This window comes from Miscanthus floridulus, chromosome 9, assembly GCF_019320115.1.
Source record: "Miscanthus floridulus cultivar M001 chromosome 9, ASM1932011v1, whole genome shotgun sequence".
NCBI classification, from domain to species: domain Eukaryota; kingdom Viridiplantae; phylum Streptophyta; class Magnoliopsida; order Poales; family Poaceae; genus Miscanthus; species Miscanthus floridulus.
In genome coordinates, this window is record NC_089588.1 from 116,642,227 (window position 1) to 116,666,538 (window position 24,312).

Below are 24,312 nucleotides of genomic sequence, written 5' to 3' on the forward strand. Positions count from 1 at the left end.
CTTGCTGGCTGCTGCCATCTCATCTGCATAATTCTTCATTTTGGCGACGTAATCTTGAATGGACATGTTACCTTTCCTGGTGGTGGATAGTGCAAGTCGTACGTTCATTGTCTTGGCACGATTTTGAGCAGAGTACATCCGCTCAATCTCGCCCCATGCTTGCGCCGCTGTGGTGGCGGTGCTGATGTGGGCGAATGGCTCCTTCCCAACCGAGGAGAGGATCAAGCCTAGGACCTGTTGGTCTTTGGCAAACCACTCTGTGAAAGCGGGATTGGGCGTCTTGACGATGGTCCCGTCGGCCTTCTTCTCTTCAAGCTCGGCATCTGGAGCTCCGGTCTTGCCGGTGAGGAAGCCCTCCATGAGGGCGCCGTGCACGGCGGTCAGAACCTGCGCCCGCCATAGCGCATGGTTCGTTTTGCCCAGCTTCTCGGTGATCTGGACTCCGAAGAATGGATTCAGTACGCTTAGATTCATCGCCATGGCAACCTAGGCTCTGGTACCATGTGAAAATCTCAGAGGCGCGTATGGTGGTAACGTCGGCCTCCTGATGGCGGAGGTCACGACGGCTGCGTGTTCTATTTCGTTACGAGGAATTGCCCCTCGCGTGGCTTTTACAGGGGACTGCGCCAGGAGAGTCAGGCCTGAGATCTCGGTCTCGGTTGGTTTCCTTGTACAACAAACTCTATCTTTAGTAACTATACAACCTCCGAGATCTCGGCCTTCCAAGTCCTGCGCACAATTACCGTGCCATGCACATTTACATATCAAGATAACCTTCTATCTTTAACATTGCCAATGAGCAGTTGTAGGTCCTTTACATCACGAATGGCCTTGTACTTTTTTTCGTCGAGACCAAAGAAGATGCTGGTGAAGACTTGCACCAGGTCAGGATTGCGGCCAACCGAAACAAAGGCTCGACAGCCATATCCCGTACTCAGCTCGTCGTAAAGCGCCTTGGCAAGAGTGGTCTTGCCCAGACCACCAGCTCCGACCACAGAAACTATCTTGGTCCGGTTGCTGCTGCTGGAGGCGCCAGCATCTCCATGGCCGTGGGTCGATGACTGAAGCATGGCTATGAGCTCCGCCCTCGTCCTCTCGATGCCGATAGTCTGTGCTGCCTCTTTGTGCATATCCACAAGTCGAGGATCCAGTTTGGTGGCCGGCGCAGGCACTGCAATGGGTATGGAGTACCTCTCACGGCGGTCCCACACCTCCTGGAGTCGTTTCTTCATGTCCTCGATCGCGCCGGCGATGTCGTGGCGTGCCTTGCTCTCCTTCAACAACTTGGCCATCTTCTTGAGACGTTTAAGCAAGCCTTTCTTGCTTTTAGTCTCAGCAGGGGCGGCCCCCTCCACGACATCGAGGAGGAAGGAGTCGAGGATGTCCTCCATGTCGTAGGATGCCTCTCTGACGTCGCCAGCCCACAGCCGGACCTGTCGATCCAGATGTTCTGGCGGCGTCTTGCCCACCTTGCAGAGAGCCGTGTGCGCACTCTCGAGCTCATTTTTCAGATACTCGGTGGCGGAAGATGCTCTGGTGACGTCGCCATCCAGAAGCTAGGGGAAGAAGCTCGGTGGCGGCGGCGGATTTCGGAACTCGGCAGTGGAGAATATCGGAGCTCGCGAGAGGAGCAGCCCGGCAGTGGAGGATCTCTGAGCTCACGCGGGGAGGAGGAGCCCGGCAGCGGAGCACAAAGCGCGGAGTCAGCGACGCATGGGGAGGAGTCCAGCCTCCAGCGGACGCGCGCGGGGAAGGAGCTCCGCGGCGGCGCCAGTGCCTCTCAAGCGAGCGGACGGGCGAGCGTTAGCGAGAGGAGTATCTTTGTGTCTTCTAGTTGGCGTCTTTGTGTCTATAATACTCACTGTTGAGAGCATCTTTGTGTCTGCTAATTGGCATCTTTAATGAACTAGGCATATGTGTAATAATACTCAACTTCAATTTAGCACTATTAAATTGTAAAACATCTTCGTTTTAAATGTACGTATTTTTTAAAGAATTAAATGTACGTATTACTATCTTGCAAAGTTTTTGTTTTTCTTAGAGTCTTAGAAATCACCAAGCCAGGGCTTGCTTGTCTCTCGCTGATAATAACGCATTCACTCGCAGCTGGCACTGCAACGTTTCTGATGCGATGGATATGATCATGTGCGCGCATTGATCGGCGCATGTGGCTTTGCCGTTAAGTGTGGATCTTTGTCAGGCACGAAAACGGCAGGCATACAATACAAGCAACGTTAACGTGCTTCACTGGGTAGTCGTCATCGTTTCCAGTGTACCAAGCCATGTGGTCGATTTTTGTAGTTTACGCTTCAGGAGTGTGGACGGTGTACTCACGTGGCCGGCAGCACGCACACATCTCTACGTATTGCCGTTGTGTTTATTATTAGCAGTGTACCAACGTTTCATAGGTAAGGTTAAACTATTCGGAAAGAAAAGGATTATACAATATAAATTAATGTGCGCAACAGTATAGGACCCCATGTTCATCCCAACAGATTCGTTTCCCTACCAAGTCGTCATTCAAATGAACTAGCTACTTTGGACGAACATGATTGCACGCCGGTAAAGCTATCGATTCCTGTACATAGCATAATTAACCTTTTTGTACCAGTATATATATGTGCCTGTGGTATGTTATTTTTAATGTGGGGTTTCAGTCTGGCTGAGATATCTAAACCAAAACAATGCATGTACTATGGCCGTATTGTCCAGGAAATGTCTGGGTGTTGTGCTGAGCCAGCTGGGCTGTTTTGGTTTGGGCCGGCTGGGTCTTCTGAAAAAAAAGGTGTTCTGTGGGATGCCTCTGCCGTGTAAAGCGGGGTTTACCTACACATAAATAGTTATTAGCAGGGCTAAAAAATTAGTCCAAATTAGCTATGGTTTGCTACCTAGTTGGCTAGCATCTAGTTAAAGATGCGCTAGAACTAATCTGACTATTACTAATTGGAGGAGCCTCCACGTTAATTCTCACTAGACGCTCTACACTACTACACATATGATTTGTAGGGCTAGGCTCCTGGCTATTTCTATGTGTCGGATTGTTTTGCTCCGGCAATATCCAGCAACGTGATCGTGTAGACGGAATCGCATGGTAGCACACGAGACACAGAGATTTATTCTGGTTCGGGGCGCGGTGCGCGCTAATCCCTACTCCAGTGGTGCGGCTGCTCTTGTATTCGTATGCTCATTTATAGGGGCTGTTACTCCTAGTGACGATGTAGATGGAATAGGTGGAAGATGGATCCCATGCCCGAGGTCCCTACCCTCCTTTATATAGGCAGGAGAGGTAGGGTTACAGAGAGGGCGATCGAGCTAACACATTGTGTTCCTAGTTTATTACGACTAGATTGATCCTAGCTATCATCTAGAGAAGGCGATTGTGCCTTGGTTTGCCTTGATCTCCATGTTGGTTGATCGCGTCAGCCCTTGCGGGCCTCTCCCCTTGACGGCTGCTGGACTGATAGCTTGGTGGTGGTCATATATACGGGTGGCGCAGGTACCCTTGGCCCATATCTCTGACAGTAGCCCCCAGTAGGACATAATGATAAGCTAGCACGTATCTTCAAGCCCTCGAAATGTCAGCAGTCTCCCCTATAAGTTCTGCGTACTATGAGTACATAGTGAGCATCTTCGGGTGCTGAAGTTTCAAGCAGTGCAGCTAGATATTCCCAAGTATTGGGGAGCCAGTATGTTGCCGCTCGAGTACCAAGAGCATTTCTCGGGTAGCGAGAATCTTCTTCAAGCATCGAGTGAGGCGGTGGTGCACCGTACATCAAGGAACGTCGTTCCTTGGCAGCTGTAAGTGCCTGGCTCGGGTGGTGCACCACATATCGGGAAACATAGTTTCCTGGACGTGACCCTCGGGCCGTTGTTAACATCACGTTCGGGTGGTGTACCCGATAACCAGAAGCGTAGCCTCTAGGACATCGTAGATGCCATGCTAGGGTAAAAATACCGCTGTACTCGAGAAGTAGGTTCCCGAAGTATTCCGGCGTGTAATTAGTGGTTGCGCATCATTAAGTCCTAGCCGTAAAACAATAATGAGGATGGGATAGGTGCACCACCTTCGCCTGCGCGTCACTAAGCCAGTTGATTTTTAGGGTGACCTGTTGCAGGTCGTTTGTTAACGAGCACTAAGGGCGTCACGTTTTTCTTTGGGATCCATCAAGTAACGTGATTCGAATTTTCGTGAGCCTCATTAGTGGAAGAGCGAGGACATTTTCTCGAAGCCCTGAGGCCATTATAACAGTGTCCTAGGCTAGGCACCACCATGGGCGAGTAATGAACGCTTGAGTAGCTGTTGGCACTTGCGCTTATTAATTTTCGAGCTGGTAATGGGTAGAACGAGTGAACGTCCGCTATCACTGAAAGAAAGCACTAGGACAAAGCCTGACCAGCAGGGGCACGTCATAAAACTCTCTTTTCCAGATTCCAGGAGCTCATACTTTGGTTACAGCCATGGGCCAGCCAGTTTTCCGGTTTCCCACAAAGGGGCACACATCCGCTGAAATAGGGTACTTCGAGCTCTTCTGGGTATTGAGGGATTTACGTGACACTGAGTGCCAGAGGTTTGAGTATCGTACAAGCGACCCCGAGATACCTCCCTGACTCTAGTAGGGGTAGGGTCGATAGTGAATGAGTCACTACCGCATACACCTGTTGTATGGGTGAGCCGGGCCAAGTACCCGATCTGAGTGTCAGATCACTCGCCTACACCGGCTCAGGTGAGGGTATATTGAGAACGGACCGTTGGGATCTGTGGGTGAGTTTGCTTACCAGGAGCCAGAGCATCAGTGTTTGTGGCTCGTTTTCCCACAAACAAGCAGTGCACGGTTGGGATGCCATCCATGGACCGGTTCCTGCTTATATAAAGAAGGGGGAGGCATAAATGGGCATAATTTTATATACGCACTATTGAGCTTACCTCCCTTTCTTTAATTCTTCGTCTTCTTCCGCCTCTATCCCCTTAGATCCGATCTAATGGAGAGCGTGGGGAGCTCGAGGGTAGGGGTTTCTAGATGAGCGGTGGGCGAGCGCTATCCACCCATCCATCCTGCTTTTGTCGGGTAAGTTCTTGAACCAACCCGAATCGAGTGAACTTGGGGCTTTAAACTTCTTCTCACTGGGTGTTCTTCCAGGCCTTCCTATGCTTCACGGCGCTGAGTCCTCCCAAATCACCGGGCGGTGCTACGGCGGTGGAAGCCACAGCTCCGTCGATAGTCGCGATGGCCGGGGATGAAGCGAGCCATCTTAGAGCGCAGTTGGAAGCCATACAAGAAGCGATGGCTACGTCGGAGCGGGAGGCGGCCACCGCCGCGGCTGTCTCGTGCCTAAAGCCCAGGCACAACTTCTTGGTAAGTTCCTAGCGAGATTCCCTATTCACCCTTCTGAAGATGTCTTGTCTTGATGAGTGGTTGCTCCGATTATGCTTCCCAGTTGCCCTGAGAGCAACTGGGCGCAGCCCAAGGCAAGGTGGTGAGGCTTCACGATGCCAACGCCGTTCTCACCGAGCAGGTGATGGAGGCGGAGCGCGACCGTGATGATGCTGCGGCTGACTCATCCGTCGCGACAGTCAGGGCGGGTCAATATCGGGACCGCCATGCTGCCTTGCTAGAGGCAGTGCGGTGGTCTTATTGACGTGCTCTCATCGGCGGGGGTGAGCATAGAGGAGCTCCTCGGCAATGTCCCAGGGCGGTTTACCGAAGTGATTCAGCACGCGGTTCATCGTGGGGCCGCAGTTGGCATTGGCGGCCGCTACACTCCAGAGTGACGAGGACCTTCATGACATGGCGATCTAGTTTCCACTAGTGGAAGAACCAGACGACGTCGCTGCGCTAGCCATGGAGTTTAGGGGCGTAGTAGGTACCATTGCCGAATCTGAGAGAGTAGAGGATGTAATCCTCTCTGCTCCTCACGATGTGTAAATTACATTAGCCTTAGAATAAAGACTTTTTGCACTTTATGTTTTGTGTTTTCCTGAGTAATGGCTTCATGACTTCGTGTGGAGTCGATTGTAACCCCGGGGTCACCATAATAGGTTAGCATAACGTATCGCAGTGATTGATTGGAGACCTTGACATGGCTTGCCCTAATACGGTATGCTATCGAAAACTTTTTGATCGTGTAGCCCCAGAGTGCCTCAGGTAGGTCAGTGTGATCTGCTGGGGTGCTTTGTTTAAGCCCAGGGGCATACTAATTGTCTTTTTGATGGAGTCTACTATATTTATTGTAGGTTGGTGGTAACACCACCTGTAAATTAGGCCCTAGTATATGGCTGCTTTCTTATGCGTAGAACCGATCGTAACAAGTCGACGTTCCAGGCGTTTGTGTGGACTTCACCTTTCATGTTTGCCTAGCTTGTACGTTCTTGACTTTAGCACTTCGACCATGATAAACGGTCCTTCCCAAGGAGGTGAAAACTTGTTTTTCCCCTTGGTCGTTTGCACCCAACGCAGAACTACATCGCCTTGCATGAAGTTTAGTGTACGAACGTGCTTGTTATGGTACTTGCCGTGGCTATTGCTGATATCTTGCAGGAGCGGACGAGTGCCATTCTGCGGTTCTCATTGAGCCTGTCGAAGGAATCCTATATGGCTTCCTCTGCTGTGTCCTCATCATAGGCGCGGACTCGAGGAGTAGCATAGCCGGTCTCCTCAGGTAGTACCGCGTCTACACCATAGATAAGGAAGAAAGGAGTGAAACCCGTTGGCTTGGTAGGAGTGGTCCATAGGCCCCATAGGACTAGCTAAAGCTCCTGAACCCATCTACCCTCAAACTTTTTTAGTTTCTTAAAGATTTGGGGTTTAAGGCCACGAAGGATGCAACCATTCGCTCTTTCTACCTGACCGTTGGTCTTCGGGTGGGCCACTGCAGCCCATCTTACGTTGATCTGTTGTTTGTCACTAGAAGTTGACAAACACGCTTCCCATGAATTGGGTGCCGTTGTCGGTGATGATCATGTTCATGACCCCATGCCGGTTTATAACCTCCTTGATGAACTCGACTGCCACCTCTGAGCTAGCTGTAGCTACAGGCCTGGCCTCAATCCACTTTGTGAACTTGTCGATCATGACAAACAAGTGATCAAAGCCCCCTGGGGTTGGCGGGAGTTTCCCGACAAGGTTGAGTCCCCAGATGGCGAAGGGCCACGTGATCTGGATCGTTTGGAGTTCTTGAGAGGGGTCATCTTTTTGCTTGGCAAAGTACTGACATCCCTCGAAGTCCTCATGATGTGTTGTGCATCCTTAACAGTGGTGGCCTAGTAAAACCCTTGTCAAAAGGCATTATCCACCAAGGTGTTTGGCGCTGCATGGTGGCCACAAGCCCCCGAGTGTATATCTTGCAAGAGTTTTACCCCAGTCTTCCGTGGGTATGCACCGTTACAAGATTCCGCTCATGCTTTTATGATGGATTTCGTGATCCCTCATAACGTAGGATTTAGCTCTTCGATGTACCCAATCAGCTTCATCCCTATTGATAGGAAGGATGACGTGTCGTAGATAGTCGATGAGTTCCTGCAATAAGTCTGGGTTAGAGCCTGCGACCTTGGTGATGGTGAGTACGCTTGGCTCGGGGGGAGGTTGAGTTTCAACTTCCCAGCGTGCCGAAGGTCTCGTAAGCTCATCGAGGAACACGCTGCCTGGGGGCATGTCTCGGGTTGAGCCGATTCTACAGAGTCAGTCAGCCTCCTCGTTGTCCCTTCGTGGAATATGGCGTAGCTCGAGTCCATCGAACTTCGCCTCAAGTTTTCTGACCTCAGCACAATAGGCTTCCATCTTGTGGTCGCAGCATGCTGAGGCTTTCATTACTTGCCCGATGACGAGTTCAGAGTCTCCCGAGGCGTCGAGTCTTCTGACCCCAAGGGTGACTGCAGTGCGTAGCCCATGGAGTAGGGCCTTGTACTCTGCTGTGTTATTGGTAGCACCCTCGAAATTTAAATGGAGTACGTACCTTACTCGGTTCCCGCTGGGGGATCCACTACTACACAAATGATTTTGTAAGACGGTGCCCATTTATTAACGGAGGCGGTCACATGTAACACCCAAAAATTTGCTTCTCTTAAATAGAGCTAAAATGATTTAATTTTGTATTTTTATGCTCATGAAAACATGGGCAAATAATAAATTTTCATTAGATTAAAAATTATCTTAAGGTAGAAACATGTTTGTTGCATTCATGCCGGTCGTACCTCGTGTTTCTATGTGCAAAATATATATTTTTTTAAAATACGTTTAGGAGACGAATATCTATCTCTAGGAATTTTTCAGCTTTTTCTGGAATTTAATTATTACCTCCTTCACCTTAATCTTTATGTTCCAAGTTCCCAACAATCTTTTCATGAGCTCCAAATATTTTATTTGGGTTCATCATGTTCCAAAGTGTCTCTGGGAAATTTCCCCAAATTTTCGGATGTCTCGGGGTCTTTTTCGTGGCTTAAATATCAATTCTAGACTTTTCTAGAATTATTTTATTCATGAATTAAATAATTCTGAAAATAAATAATATATCTCATTTTCCAACCAACTCTCAAAGCCCATGTGCAATAATCCTAATAAATCTCAAAGGCCCATGCATTTATTTTTCTACTCCTCTTGCCGTCGTTGTCGCCCGCGCTGCCTGACACCGTAGATCCGTCGTCGACCGCAAGAAGGCCCTAGGTGAGTTCGTCGTCTTCTTCTCTTATTCCCTGTGATCTCGGCTTGTCAAACCGTGGCCTCTAGGGCCCAAACCAAGCGCTCCAGGGAGCTTCTCGCCGTCGGTAATGGACCTCCGCCGCGCCGGTTTTCTTCTCCGACCAGTGACTCTCTCTCCCCTCCTTTCTAATCTGGGCCATCTAGATTCAATCCAATGGTCCAAGATCGCCCATACCCCTTCATCGGGTTTATTTGCAATAGAGCCCTTGCAGTTTCGCGTAATATAACCCGCAGTCTATGGCGCACTTCCAGAATATGTTTTCCTATTCCAAAAGCGTAGTATCTTTCTAGTAGATTCGGAATACGTTTTCTCTTTCAGAAAGCATAAAATCCCTCTGTTAGATTCAAAATATGTTTTCTTCTTTTAAAAATGTAGTTTCTTCGGTTAGATTCAAAATACGCTTTCATCTATTTACAGTTTTGCCACTAGTCTTATTTAGACAACAAAATCTTCGTTTTAACTCCAGTTTTGATTCCATTCAAGTTGTGTTAGATTTGTAATTGAGTAATCTACATGTTCATCCTATTGTTAAATATACTTTCAACTTTTGAAATTCGAGGTTAGATTTAATCTATTATTTTATTAAAGGATATCTTGTTTTAACTCCTTCGTTATAGCTTCAATTTGAGTGCATTTCGCGTCCTGTGTTCGTAGCGGGACATAGATTCGTTTGGTGTACTGTTCTAATTTAGATCTGTTGTTTGCTTTGTGTATGATTGCATGGATGCTTGTGTGGTGCTGTATGATCATGTCCAATTGGTGAGCTATATGTGGTGAATCAAGAAGCAGATCTTTGAAGGTTTGGACTAGAAGAAGGAATCTAAGTTTAAGGCAAGTATAGCTTGGGATCTTCCTTATTGTCCTATACACCTTTAATCATTTAATTCATGCTGCATGTGTCTACCTTGACTACCACTAAGAATATCCTAGTCTTTTGTACTTGTACCTTTATACCTTTGGGTCATTGCATTCGGTAGCATTGCTAGTGCTCAATTAAAGACCATGATCTGTAACTTGACTAATGCAATATGCAATAAACACTAAAAGATATTTTTTAGTAACATGGTTCAAGGGGGCTAGAGTATTGGGCTTATTTTTATGATGCTCTAGATTCCTCTCCTAAGGACATATTTGTAAGCGAACATCCAGGACTTACAGTACAACTGTGAGGGCTACATGGCTCTGAACTTTAGCTCAGTACTGAGGACCTTTTCTAGCGTGTTAGATGGTTACCTTTATTGGTAGGAAGAATGGCTTGCCGAATCAGGTATAGGAACAACCTCTGTCCCCTTGTGTAGGATGCGCGTTATTGTGCCTTTGGGAAGGGGGGTTCCTATATCTGTTTGTCGAGTGAATCTAATTTACCTAACTTGTTAGACTGAACCTTTGAAAGGCTTCATAGTGTACCCTGCCGACCTTCCGTGGAAGTGGGTCTAGAGATTAGCAACCTCAGGGCGAAAGGGTAAATCACGACTCATAGTGAAAGTGTACAACCTCTGCTGAGTGTAAAACTGGTATATCAGCCATGCTCACGGTCATAAGCGGCCTTGGACCCTTACGGAATAGATGATGAACGCTGATGATACTGATGATGAAGATGCTCATTAATGGTTAATTGTTTATGCTATTCATTATTCATGTTTATCTGATCATGTGTTTATATGGGCTTGTGAATAAACTTGTTGCCACCCAATTGCTAAAAGATGACTCATTAAAAGCTAATCGCAGTTAAACCAGTGTCAGCCTTTTGAGCCTCATGAACCCCGTGATATACTTGTTGAGTAGGACATGTACTTACGCTTGCTTTACTTTTAAAATCTTTGGAAAATCCTGGATGGGTACCAGATTGCTAGAGTTTGGAGGAATTAGGCTTGTGATCAACCAGTCAGTTGTCCCTGTGGAATTAGAGTCTTTATCTGAAGATCGGAGTTGTCTTTCCGCTGTCTGCTGTCTAACGTTATATTATTTATACTAAGTATGTTATATATTAAGCATTGTCTATTGATATTACCTTTATTTGTTGCTATATGTGAGATTTGACTTCCTGGGCTCATATATGGTGTGTATCTGGTTTTGTCCTTTAAACTGGGTGCTACAAAGTTGTATCAGAGCAATGCTGACTGTAGGACACAAGACTAGTAGAAACTGGTCGTTCTATGCTTTAGAAGTTTCTACAAAAACCCTTGCTCTATAAGCCTTGATATTTTCTTCTCTACTATATCTCTACCCTTGCTATTCATCACTACCTTGGTGCTTATTTTAAAGTCTTTGTTCTTATCTTCACTCTTTAATTCGATACGCTTTTAGAACTGTCCCTCATCACCTTCTTACATAATCTAAAGATGAGTGTTAGGATTGTTACCCCTAGTACAATGAGGATGATAGTATCGCAAGTTGAGTCAATGATTGAGTTATGAACCTTTAGTGCTTTGTTGAATTGTCATTATGCTTATGATTGTTTTGAATCTTTGTAATGATTGCAATGGTCTTGTTGGGTGTTCCCACAATTTCATTTAGCTTATAAGCCTAAGGTATAAGGATTAATGAAAAAATAGTTAGGTTATGGTTTTCTTCTATTTTCCCTATCCTGCCTTTTGGAGTAGTCTGCACTCTTTGACCTATATCTCTGATTTTGGACGATCAGAAATCATGAGAAAATTATGGACAATAGTAGACTTCAATATATTTCTCTAAACACAACAATCACCCTGATAGCTATGTTAGTATGGAATTATGAAAATCACAAGACGATGCACCTGTGTTGTTTGAAGCCTGGAGCAGTTTGTGTTGTGCACCATTTTAGGCTACCTAGACTGTAGAATTTGCAAAAGTGTTCTATAAGAAGTTGTGGAGGATTTGATAAGCTTTCCAACTGGTGTAAGCTACTCCTTCATTAGATTAACAGAATGAGAGTACCACTATTTTACTATGCTGTTGTTTTTCTACTCGTGAGGATTCCTAGATTTCTTGTTCCTGCACATACACGAGAGTATCATTGGGATGTCAGAACGTCTTGATACTAGTTAGCTCATCTAGAAGGAGGTGCAATCTACCCTTTTTGTGTCCCCTACTTTACCTTTTCTTATGGGGGTAGCCAAAGTGAAGGTGGTTTTGTAGATTCTAGCTCTGACTAGGAAGGAATCCTGCCAAGATGGTTCAAAACAATGGTGGACAGGGCAATTCAAATTGAGAACAAGCATCGAGGGATGGAAGAAAAGAAGAGAAAGCGTGACCTTCAACGCCAGTTAAGAAACACTCATCTCCAGTTTCGCTACACAACCAGAATATCAGTCACATCCTATGAATCTGCTTGGAAGTAATGATCAAGGTCAGTATCATCAATCCAGTGATGATGTGCATCATTTTAGCTCTCAAGAGCCTTGTCTGTCACCTCCTACCTATCACCTTGATGACGACAAATACTTCTACTAGTAAGGAAGGTTCTGATTGTGGTTAGATTATACCCTATAAGAACGATTGTGTTGAGAAGCTTGCTGTGAGTAATCAAAGCCAGAGTCAACAATAGCAGGAGTCAGAACAGAATGTCCCTAAGGAGCAGGTGCAAGGAAATAAGTTAAAGCGAAACTACATTCAAGGCAGGTTGAACAATGTGGATCTGATTACCACTCATGGAGCTAAGGGGGTTGTTTATGGTTTGATTCCAGCAAACTCGGCCACTGCTATGGTGTTGTTTGACCCCAGTGCGTCACATTCGTTTACCTCTAGTTCGTACACAGAAGATCATTAGATAACTATGCTTTCGATAAGAAAACCCTTAATGGCTAACTCTCTAGGAGGATAAAAGAAGGCAAACCGCATATTCCAAAAGTTAGTCTAAACATAAAAAGGAAGAACTTCGAGACAAACCTTATCGTTTTGGAGTTAATGGGCATTGATGTTATTCTAGAAAAGGGGTGGTTATCTGCTTGTAAAGGAGTAATTAAGTATGCCCAACGTTCGTTGCCTCTAACAACACCGTCAGGAGAAAGAATTGAGTATGTGGGTAATCAACCTGCACCTAAGGAATATGACAATGACTTATTAGAAGGTGTATACTCAGAGGATGTGTACCACTTAAAGGCTTCACATCCAGAGTAGTATCTTTTGTTCAGGTTGATAAGTTATTGGATCACCTATGAGGAATTTATGCATTCATCAAAAGGATTTGCAATTTGAGCTATCCTCAGCTGGGAGTCCAATCTTCAACATACCCAAGATAAGTAGGCATCGTTGACATAGGAATGAGATATATAACCACTACAGTTGGTTCTATGGAGTCTCACGAAATCCCAATGAAATACTAAGCATGACAAGAAGGTTTGGATTGAAGAGAGTTAATTAGAATCCACTCAAAGATGTGAGAGAAACTCAGAGTTTTTAATAATGAGGTTTGGTTAGAGGTTCAAGGGAGGTTTATCTAAGACCACCAAGATATTGAAGAAGCTTTTAAGTTTGCTTGGATCAAGAGACCTCAGCTAAGTATTGAAAGGAGTAAAGAAAAAAAGGTTGAAGTAAAACCTATGTATTTGCTTTGCCAAATTAGGACAATAACTTTATATCCACTGTGATGCACCCTGTCAAAATGTGGGATGTGTCCTTATGCAAGAAAGCATGAGATGGAACATCTGAAGTATGATCTGGAGTCATCCATTGTGGAGCATAGAGGTACTATCTACTTGGGCATAAAAGTGACATCTATGAGGATCATAAGAATCTAAGGAACATCTTCACAAAGTTGGTTTTGAGCATATGATCTCATCGTTGGTTTGGTAGTGATCAAGATTATGATTTGGAAAAGTGCTATCACTTGGAGAAGCAAAAGTCATTGTCGATGTCTTTAGCAAGAGAGAGTTATGCTAAGAAGATTCGTACGACACCATGGACTAAGAATAGTCGTTTGAGAGTTGAGCAACTTGATCTAAGCATCTGAAGTCATTAATGTTTGAAAGTTGGCAATAGAATCTACTTTAGACCAAGAAAGTAAGAAGGCTCCGTTGGAAGGTGAACATATGAAAAAAGAGGTCTAATAAGTATGGACTAAAAAAGGAAAGGTGGCCTAGGGATTGGAGTTATCTGAGTATTGTTTGGAGTATCTATCAGAATCTTAGAATCAGTCTGGCAAGATACTTGGAGTAAGGTTAACAGGTATGCAAAGTAAAGTGGGATCCTTATCAAGACGATGGAACTACACAAGAAAGTAGAAAAGAATCCAAAGGCAGAGAATCTGTATCTCTTTTATCGCCATCTTTTGAATCTCGAGGACGAGATTCATCTTATGGGGGGTAGAATTGTAACACCCTAGAATTTGCTTCTCTTGAAATAGAGCTAAAATGATTTAATTTTGTATTTTTATGCTTATGAATACATGGGGAAATAATAAATTTTTATTAGATTAAATTTATCTTAAGGTAGAAACATGTTTGTTGCATTCATGTCAGTCGTACCTTGTGTTTCTATGTGCAAAATGTGTTTTTTTTTAAAATACATTTAGGAGACGAATATCTATCTCTAGGAATTTTCCAGCTTCTTTCTGGAATTTAATTCCTACCTCCTTCACCTTAATCTTTATGTTCCAAGTTCCTCACAATCTTTTCATGAGTGCCAAATATTTTATTTGGGTTCATCATGTTCCAAAGTGTCTCTCGGAATTTTCCCTAAATTTTTGGAGGTCTCAGAGTATTTTTTGTGACTTAAATATCAATTCTAGGACTTTTCTAGAATTATTTTATTCATGAAATTAATTAATTCCAAAAATAAATAATATATCTCATTTTCCAACCAACTCTCAAAGCCCATGTGTAATAATCCTAATAAATCTCAAAGGCCCATGCATTTATTAAAAGAAATCTTGTTTAATTCATAACTCCTTCGTTATAGCTCCAATTACAGTGCTTTTCGTGTCTGTGTGTTCATAGCGGGATGTAGATTCATTTTACAAACTTTTCATCTTCATTTTATGTTTGGTGTACTATTCTAATTTAGATCTATTATTTGCTTCGTGTATGATTGCATGGATGCTTGTGTGGTGCTCTATGATCATGTCCAGTCGGTGAGCTATACGTGGTGAATCAAGAAGCAGATCTTTGAAGGTTTGGACCATAAGAAGGATCTAAGTTTAAGGAAAGTATATCATGGGATCTTCCTTGTTGTCCTATACATCTTTAATCATTTAATTCATGCTGCATGTGTCTACCTTGACTATCCACTAAGGATATTCTAGTCTTTTGTACTTGTACCTTGATACCTTTGGGTTATTGCATTAGGGTAGCCTTTGCTAATGCTCAATTAAAGACCATGATCTTGTAACTTGACTAATGGAATATGCAATAAACACTAAAAGATGTTTTTTAGCAACTATGTTACAAGGGGTCTAGAGCATTGGGCTGTTTTTATGGTGCTCTAGATTCCTCTCCCTAAGAACTTATCTATAAGTGAACATCTAAGACTTACAGTACAACTATGAGGGCTGCATGGCTCTAGCTTAGCTCAATATGAGGACCTTTTCTAGCTTGTTAGAGGTTACCTTTATTGGTGTAAGAATGGCTTGCTGAATCAGGTATAGGACAACCTCTGTCCTCTTGTGTATAGGCTGCGTGTCATTGTGCCATCGGAAAGGGGGGGGTTCCTACATCTGTTTGCCGAGTGAATCTAATGGCCCTAACTTGTTAAATGAACCTTTGAAAGGCTTCATAGTGTACCCTACCGACCTTCCTTGGAAGTGGGTCAAAAGATTAGCTACCTCGGATGAAAGGGTAAATCACGACTCATAGTGAAAGTGTACAACCTCCGCAAAGTGTAAAACTGGTATATCAGCCATGCTCACGGTCATAAGCGGCCTTGGACCCTTACGGAATAGATGATGAACGCTGATGATACTGATGATGAAGATGCTCATTAATGGTTAATTGTTTATGCTATTCATTATTCATGTTTACCTAATCATGTGTTTATATGGGCTTGTGAATAAACTTGTTGCCACCCAATTGCTAAAGATGACTCATTAAAAGCTAATCGCAGTTAAACCAGTGTCAGCCTTTTGAGCCTCATGAACCCCGTGATATATTTGTTGAGTAGGAACATGTACTTATGCTTGCTTTACTTTTAAAATCTTTGGAAAATCCTGGATGGGTACTAGATTGCTAGAGTTTGGAGAAATTAGGCTTGTGATCAACCAGTCAGTTGTCCCTGTGGAATTGGAGTCTTTATCTGAAGATCGGAGTTGTCTTTCCGCTGTCTGCTGTCTAACGTTATATCCTTTATACTAAGTATGTTATATATTAAGCATTGTCTATTGATATTACCTTTATTTGTAGCTATATGTGAGATTTGACTTCCTGGGCTCACATATGGTGTGTATCTGGTTTTATCATTAAAACCGGGTGCTACATCACAAAATCCAACCACCGTGGTTAATGCCTGCGATTAACGGAGGTAGGCATTTTTTGTTTAACGAGGCGAGCACTTTTGCCCGCCTCGGAAAATCGATTTACGGTGGGGGCGTCTTAAGACAACCACCTAAAAAAATAGCCTATTTTCGGAGGCGGTCGTCTTAAGGTGCTCGCCTCCATAAATCGATTTACGGAGGCGGGCGACTTAAGACAACTGCTTCCAAAAATAGCATATTTTCGGAGGCGGTTGTCTTAAGGTGCCCACCTCCATAAATCAATTTTAAGAGACGGGCACACTATAAGGCTCGCCTCCTAAAATGGCTGAGGCCCAACCGGCCCAGACGAGGCCCGATAGTCGTCTTCCATATAAATAGAGGAAGTTAGGGTTTCTTCCTTCACTCTCTCTTCCTCGGCCGACTCCCTCTCCTAGCGGCGCTCCCTCGCCCCCACGCGATATCTCTTCCTCCTCTCCTCATTTCCTCTCCCATACCGGTGGCGGCTCCCTCTCCCTCTTCCTCCTCTTCCACGCAGTCTCCCTCTCTCTCCCACGGTGCACTGCGGCTCCACGGCAGCGGGCTCCCTCCCTCCTTCTCCCATGGCGTGTCGCTCCTCCCACGGCGTGTGGGGCTCTACCACGGCGCGTAGCTCCTCCCACGGTGCGGCTCCACCACGGCACGACGCTCCTCTACCCCTCCGGATCCAGCCCCGGCAGCTCTGTTACTGTCAAAACACCTCCGAGTGATACTGCTTTGCTGATTGCATATGTATAGTCATGTTTGTATCCCTCAAGTACCTGATGATGTGAAAGTCGAGGGACTAGTGTGTGTCTATGCGCCTCATTAATCAGCTTTCATTTGATGATCGCTCACATCCAACTTTTTATATGCTTATTATGCGAATACAGACTATTTGCTAGAGGAACACTACTGGATATCATTGCTCTTTTATCAAGAATAATTTTTGCTACTTAATTTTTCATTCATGTTACATATATCTATATCTATCTTTCTATCTATATATATATATATACTATATTAAAGAGCCAAAATTTCTGTCCATCTTTTTTTGTCTGACCTTTTTTTAAAAAAAAACTCGGCCACACGCGCATGCTATCGAGTCTGGCGCAAATATGGTAGGGAGATGCAACCGTAATCGTTCACAATTTTGCGTCTTGCCCCGCCAAATCGTTTGAGACCTGTATGCTTTTCGACTCCTCTTCCGTTCAGTGCCTTGCCGTTCCACCCGTGCCGTAGATCTTACAAGCAAACGTAACCTTCCAGCTCCTCTTCGCTTTCTGACTCGGCTCCCGATCCATGACTCAGGCTCACACAGCCACCACCTCTCCTCCCTACTGACCCAGCCGCAATGGATGCCCATGCCAACGAGCCGTCCTGTCGTGGCCCAGATGAGCTTGGCCTCGTGTCTTGTGGTCTCGCGACCGCCTACCGCTGGTCAGGTCCTAGCTCGATCCTCTTTTAAACAGGAAGCCCGAGCACCATGGCCGTAGCTGCATAGAAGAGAGAGGAGCTATGGAGGAACAATAGAAAAAGAGTGCGCCTCAGCATCGGTGGCCTCGGCGGGGTCACTCCGTCCTTGAAATTGAGGGGACGGGCTCATCCCTAGTTCACGGCATCTACGCCCGTTCAGCTTCGAGCCCATCAGGCTAATGGAAAGACTAAGAAGCCAAACAAAATTCGTTTTAGGACCAAATAAATAACACTACGCCAGATTCTTACAGCAGGAACTAGGGCATTTTTACTGTAGGGGCGGCTGGGGTTGGGGGCGCCCCTACAGTGGACGTCCTCGGCCCCAGCAGCCCAGCCGCCCCTACAGATGTCACTGTAGGGGCGGCTGGTAACCTAAGCCGCCCCTACAGTTGGGGCTGATCTGTAGGGGTGGCTCAATCACCAGCCGCCCCTACAGTTAGGGCTGATCTGTAGGGACGGCTCAATCACCAGCCGCCCTTGCAGTTCTGACTGTAAGGGCGGCTGAATCACCAGCCGCCCCTACTGATGGCGCACGAATAAATAGCAGCCACCCTCTTCTTCCACCTCGGGACACACTCATCTACACACAAAAAAAAAGGTTGGGAGGCCTTGGGCTCCTCCTAAAAATTGCTCTACTAAGGGGGGAGGTTTTGATCTCAAATCCTTTGGTGGAGAGGCTCTAAAAGGTAAGGAAATGCGTCTCCAACTCTTTATTTAAGTTTAATTCGTTGGTTAGTGAGTAATTTGATTTTAGGTTTTCTCTCTCTTACATGGAGCTTGAGCTAGTTATGAGTGAAATTAGACCCCAATTTTCACTATACTAGGATAAATTAGGTAGGAAAGTAAGATTGCACCCTTTATTAGTACATCTTTGTTGATTTTAGTGTAGTATTAGTGAAGTTTGATGCATGTGTCATGAAACCCTATATCTAGATCTAGGATTTTGTTTTTTTTTTCTTTTTCAATTTTTCCTTTATGTGACTAGGGTTTGCATGTAGGTGAATGTGTAAGATTTTAATTGTTGCTAATGTGTAAAATATCCTCTACCATGGCTACTAATTATCATTTAATATTTATTTTGATTCCTTTCTATAATGTGTGTTTTTAATTAGTTATGGATAAATAGGCCATTAATTAATTATCCTCTACCATGAAATTGGAATGGAGTTTGCATGAAAGGTAGTGGATGAAATATTAAATGTTGCTAATTGTTTTATTTGAAATTGTTTATTTGAACCAATTAATTTATATTTTAAAATATTTATGCATTAATAGTCAATTAATTAACTATCCTCTACTACCATGGTGCGTGTCTCAGGTATATACAATTATTCTTGAGTAATATTCTTTCTTTGGTTATTTTGTTTCTATAAGATGGACTACATGAACTCTTGGATGTATGGTTCGTTAAGACACAACGCTCTTTTCCGTGATGAGGTGGACAAATTCATCAAAGCCGCAGAGAAGCATGCAGCGACGTTGAAAGAGAATAGCGACACGATTATTTGTCCCTGCAAAGATTGCAAGAACCTTATTGCATTTCGAGATGTGAGTACCATCAAAGAACATCTTATTAGAAGAGGATTTGTTCCAGACTACACAGTGTGGATTCATCATGGTGAAACAGTGGTTGCTGATGACAGCGACGATGATCTAGCTGATGAAGCTGAAACCCAAGCATACTTGTCCCGATTCACAAACGATCTTGAGCAACAAATGGATCATGACTATGGTAATCAACAAGGTGGTGGCTTTGGCAATCAACAAGGTGGTGGCTTTGGCAATGAACAAGGTGGTGATGATGCTGGTGGTGCCAGCAATGATGGCGAAGCATGTGAGGGGGATGCAGACGACGGTGACAACTTGGACGAAATGCTTGGGGCCTTTGGACCAGAAATATTAGAAAAGAGCAAGAGAGGTCTAGAAAATCTTGAGAGGGTGACAAAAGCATCGAAGAAGACTGTGTATGATGCTGAGAAGGGTTGTCCGACATACTTCACACTGCTACATTTTGTGCTTGAGCTACTCATCCTGAAGGCTAAGTACGGCTGGTCGGACTACAGTTTCAATGATCTGTTGTGCCTCATGTCACGGTTGCTCCCACGGCCAAACACAGTTCCCGCCAACACATACGAAGCGAAGAAGGTTATAAGTCCACTCACATTGGGGGTTGAAAAAATCCATGCATGCCCCAACCACTGTATCCTTTTTCGACGTGGCACATCATTCGAGACTTTAGATACATGTCCTAGGTGTGGGGCTAGTCGGTACAAGAACAATGACCTTCAAAATGGGGTGGAAGCCTCCATAGGAAAGAGGAAGAAGGGTGGGAAGAAGGTGGTGCAAGAATCTCAGCACCCAGAGGAAACTCCATTAGGCAACGATACAAATAAGAGAAGAATTCCTGCCTTGGTTATGTGGTACTTGCCAGTGATCGACCGCTTAAGGCATATGTTCCTAAACCCCAAGGAAGCCGCACTGATGACATGGTGGGATGATGAGCGCAAGGTGGATGATGATACGATCGCACACCCGGCCGATTGTAGCTAGTGGCAAGCGTTCGATGCCAAGTACAAAGCAGAATTCAGTGATGACCCACGGAATGTACGGTTCGGCTTGAGCACCGATGGAATGAATCCCTTCAATGAGAGGATGACCGACCACAACACATGGCCAGTCATCTTGACCATATACAACCTCCAAACGTATTTGTGTCAGAAGAGGAAGTACCTTCTCCTCACCATTCTTATCTCCCGCCCCAAACAACCAGGCATTGATATAGACGTGTTCTTGGAGCCTCTGATGCAAGAAATGGAGAGGCTATGGAGGTATGGGGAGCCGATGTACGATGCGTTCTGGCGGGAGGACTTCATATGCAAAGCAATAATATTTGTTACTACCAATGATTACCCCACGCTGTTTGCCCTGTCTGGACAGTTCAAAGGCAAGACTGGATGCTTAGTCTGTTTGGATGGTACTAAATGGGTGTTCCTAGATGGATCCAGGAAGATAGTTTACATAAGGAACTGGCGCTTCTTAAAGACAGGTCACAAGTACCGCGGCAAATTATACCTAAGATACTATGGCAACATCCCGGAGGATGAACCCCCTCCAGAGAGACGTCATAATGGAGAACATGTGTTCAGAATGGTCCAAAACATACACGTCGTCTATGGAAAGAAGAATCCAGATGGAACGATCAGAGATAGAAGCACACCTCCCATCGAAGGTGTACCATTCAAGAAGCAATCGATCTTCTTTCAGTACCTACCTTATTGGCCAGACTTGGAGGTCCCCCATGCCATTGATGCGATGCACGTGCAGAAGAATGTCTTTGAGAGTCTCATGGCTACCTTGATGGAAACGGGCAAGTCAAAGGATGGTCTCAGATCATGGAAAGACATGGTGCAGCTGAACGTGATGCGGGAGCTTTGGTCAGTACAGCAGGATAATGGCAAGTATAGTCTTCCCGCGGCTAGCTTCAACCTAACCCTAGAAGAGAGGAGAGCTATATGCAATTTCCTTAGGGGGGTCAGAGTGCCGACTAGGTTTTCGGCGAACCCGAAGAAGCTAGTGTCGATGAAGGACCTATCATTAACATACTGCAAGGCTCACGATTGTCATGTGATGCTGACAGTGTTTCTACCAATTGCAATCAGGGCTATAAAGCCAGAGTTCCTAAAGATGGCCATTACCCGCATGTGCTACTTCTTTTCGAAGATCTCACAGAAGACGATTCACAGGCAAGAGTTGAGTGACCTACATTAATTCATGGTGGAGACCCAGAACCAGCTAGAGATGTGTTTACCTCCTGCTTTTTTTGATATAATGGTACATCTCATGATTCACCTGGTACATCAGATCGAGGCGCTGGGCCCTAGCTTCTTGCATGAAATGTGGTCCTACGAGTGGTTCATGTCAGTTCTAAGCCGATACGTGCATAACCGAACACACCCAGAGGGCTCCATGATAGAGGGTTACAATTCCGAAGAAGTCGTCGAGTGCTGCCAAGAGTGGCTAAAAGTACAGAGAGGGATTGGTAATCCCGATTCTCGTCACAAGGGAAAGCTAGCTGGGAAGGGCACAAGTGGTAGGAAAGTGTTCCTTGACAATGATTATAGAGAGGTGAGTCGGGCGCATTATAGTGTCTTGCAGAGTATGGCAGTGATGCAACCGTACATTGATGAACACATGGCTATCATTATGGCCGAGAGGAATGTCCGTTCAGATGATTGGGTCATGAAACAACATAAGCAACGCCTGACATCATGGTTGAAGGACCAGAACATATAGCCTAGAGAAACCATAGATTCTATTACCATCAGTCGGTTGGCGGCTGGGCCATCGAAACAGGTGATGTCTTGGAATGCTTATGACATCAATGGGTACACATACTATACTGACACAAAGGACAGGAAATCTGTGAATCAGAACAGCGGCGTCCGAATAGAGGCTCTCGATGGAGTGGGGCGAAAGGTCCTGTACTTTGGCATAATTGAAGATATATGGGAACTTGACTATGGAAGGGATATAAAGGTGGCCCTATTTCGATGCCACTGGATCAAGCAACATCAATTCAATGAGATCGGATAGAGAGTTGTCGACCTCCAGAATGTAGGCTACCAGGATGACCCTTGGGTGCTCGCTGAACGTGTCGCGCAAGTCTTCTATATGCCCGACCCGCAAAGTAACCTCCCCCCAAAGAAGAAGACAAAGCACGTGGTGGCCTCCGGGAAACAACATATCATCAGAGTTGATGGCGTGGACGATGTTGAAGCTTATAATAAGTGCAATGAGATGCCGCTATTCACAGACTTTTGTAAGAAGATCGAGGCTGTGGAAAAGAACCTGCCCAAAGATGTATTGCCATGGGAACGAAAAGGTGTCAAGGGGAAAGTTATCATGATGGGCTAGCTAGTTTATGTAAGTGTGTCAGTGTTCATAAGACTACATTCATGTATGTGTATGTGAGACTACATTCATGTATGTAAGACTACATTTATGTATGTGTGTTTGAAACTACATTTATGTGTGTGTTTGAGACTACATTCCCATATATTTGTGTGAACAATGTGTACTAAGAATGTATCAAATTATGATATTACCAAAATAAAAATTGTAGATCTCCATGAGTTATTCAACTTTGGTATTCACGTATGTTTGTGTGAACAGTGTGATTTCTTTTTTTAATCTGTGGGTCAACTTTGTAACTAGTTTTTCTTCCTCATACTAACTCAAAATCTGATGATTTTTTTCCTAAAATTTTCTAAAATCATGCGTTATCAATTTATTTTGTTGGTTTTGTCAATATATACATATGAAAAGTTTGAGCAATTTAAATTTTGAATTTAAAAAAAATGCAACTTCAGACAAGATTTTGGTACCCCAAATAATTTCAGCTGAAAAAGTGATAAATACCAAAGTTGAATAACTCATCAAGATCTACAACTTTTGTATTGGTCATTTCTTCATATGAAAAAGTGGTAATGACATTGTTCACAAATGTGACACATCTCTCGTAAGGTTTTATAAACTATATGAGACATGTGTAAGATTAGTGAATAATGTGTGCTAAGAATTTATCAAATGAATAAATGACCAAAATAAAAGTTGTAGATATTCATGAGTTGAACAACTTTGGTATTCATCACTTTTTATGTTGAAATCAATTTGGGTCTCAAATTTTGGTTCAAACTTGTCGTTTTTCACAATTTCAAATTTGAAAGGTCCAAATTTTGTCAAATGACAAGATGACTAAAATAAAAGTTGTAGATATTAATGTGTTGAACAACTTTGGTATTCATCACTTTTTATGTTAAAATCATTTTGGGTCTCAAATTTTGGTTCGAACTTGTTATTTTTTAAAATTTCAAAATCGAAAGGTTCAAATTTTGTAAAATGACAAGATGACCAAAATAAAAGTTGTAGATCTTCATGACCTCTACAACTTTGACGTTTATCAAATTTTTATTTGAAATCATTTGTTGTCTCAAAATGATTTTAGTAGTTTTGATTTTAATTTTTTAAATTTAAATTTTTTTTAAAAAATTTTAAAGGTTCAATTTTGCAATTTTAAACTGTTATAGTTGTTTTAGTTATTGTATATGTAAATATATCTATAAAAATAAATATAAAATTTTGTACTGTATTACTTATTATTTACATGTGAATAATTCATTTTGATTTAGAATTTTGAAAAAAAAATCAACTGTAGGGGTGGCTTATAACCTCAGCCGCCCATATAGTGGCTAATTCAACTATAGGGGCGGCTTATAAGCTCAGTCGCCCCTACCGTGGTCTGAGATATATCACCGGACCCACTGGGCACTGGAAGCTAGAATTTGGGATGAAATCAGTTACAGACGTCCGTCAGGCTGCTCGCCCGCTCCGCCCGCGCTCACCCGCTCCGCGCCGCCACCCGCTCACCGGCGCTGCCCCACCGCGCCGCTCGCCCGCTCCGCACCCACCTGCTCTCCCCTTCCCCTCTGACCACCACACCACTCTCTCCTCCACGCAGCTACGAGGTTAGGGTTTGGGACCACGTCGCCACCACCATCTAACCCCACCCATCATCATCCTCCATCAATGCAGGGTCCTCCCCGGTCACGCGGTAGTCACCCCCGCTCTGCCACGCTCTCCCGTCAGTACCGCATCGCATCAGCAGTCCTTCAGCCGGCCTCGCCGTCGGCGCCATTGGCGCGGCTCGCCTTCAACTTACCCGTCCACCGGAACCAACCAGGTCC

At 44.4% G+C, this 24,312-nt stretch overlaps 1 protein-coding gene across 1 annotated transcript; it reads right to left on the reverse strand.

Annotated features, from left to right (window-relative positions):
• Positions 1-764: 764 nt before the first annotated feature.
• LOC136480672 (disease resistance protein Pik-2-like) lies at positions 765-1,391 on the reverse strand. The gene has a single exon (XM_066478149.1). The coding sequence runs from the start codon at positions 1,389-1,391 to the stop codon at positions 765-767; it is 627 nt and encodes a 208-aa protein (XP_066334246.1).
• Between the last annotated feature and the right edge of the window lie 22,921 nt (positions 1,392-24,312).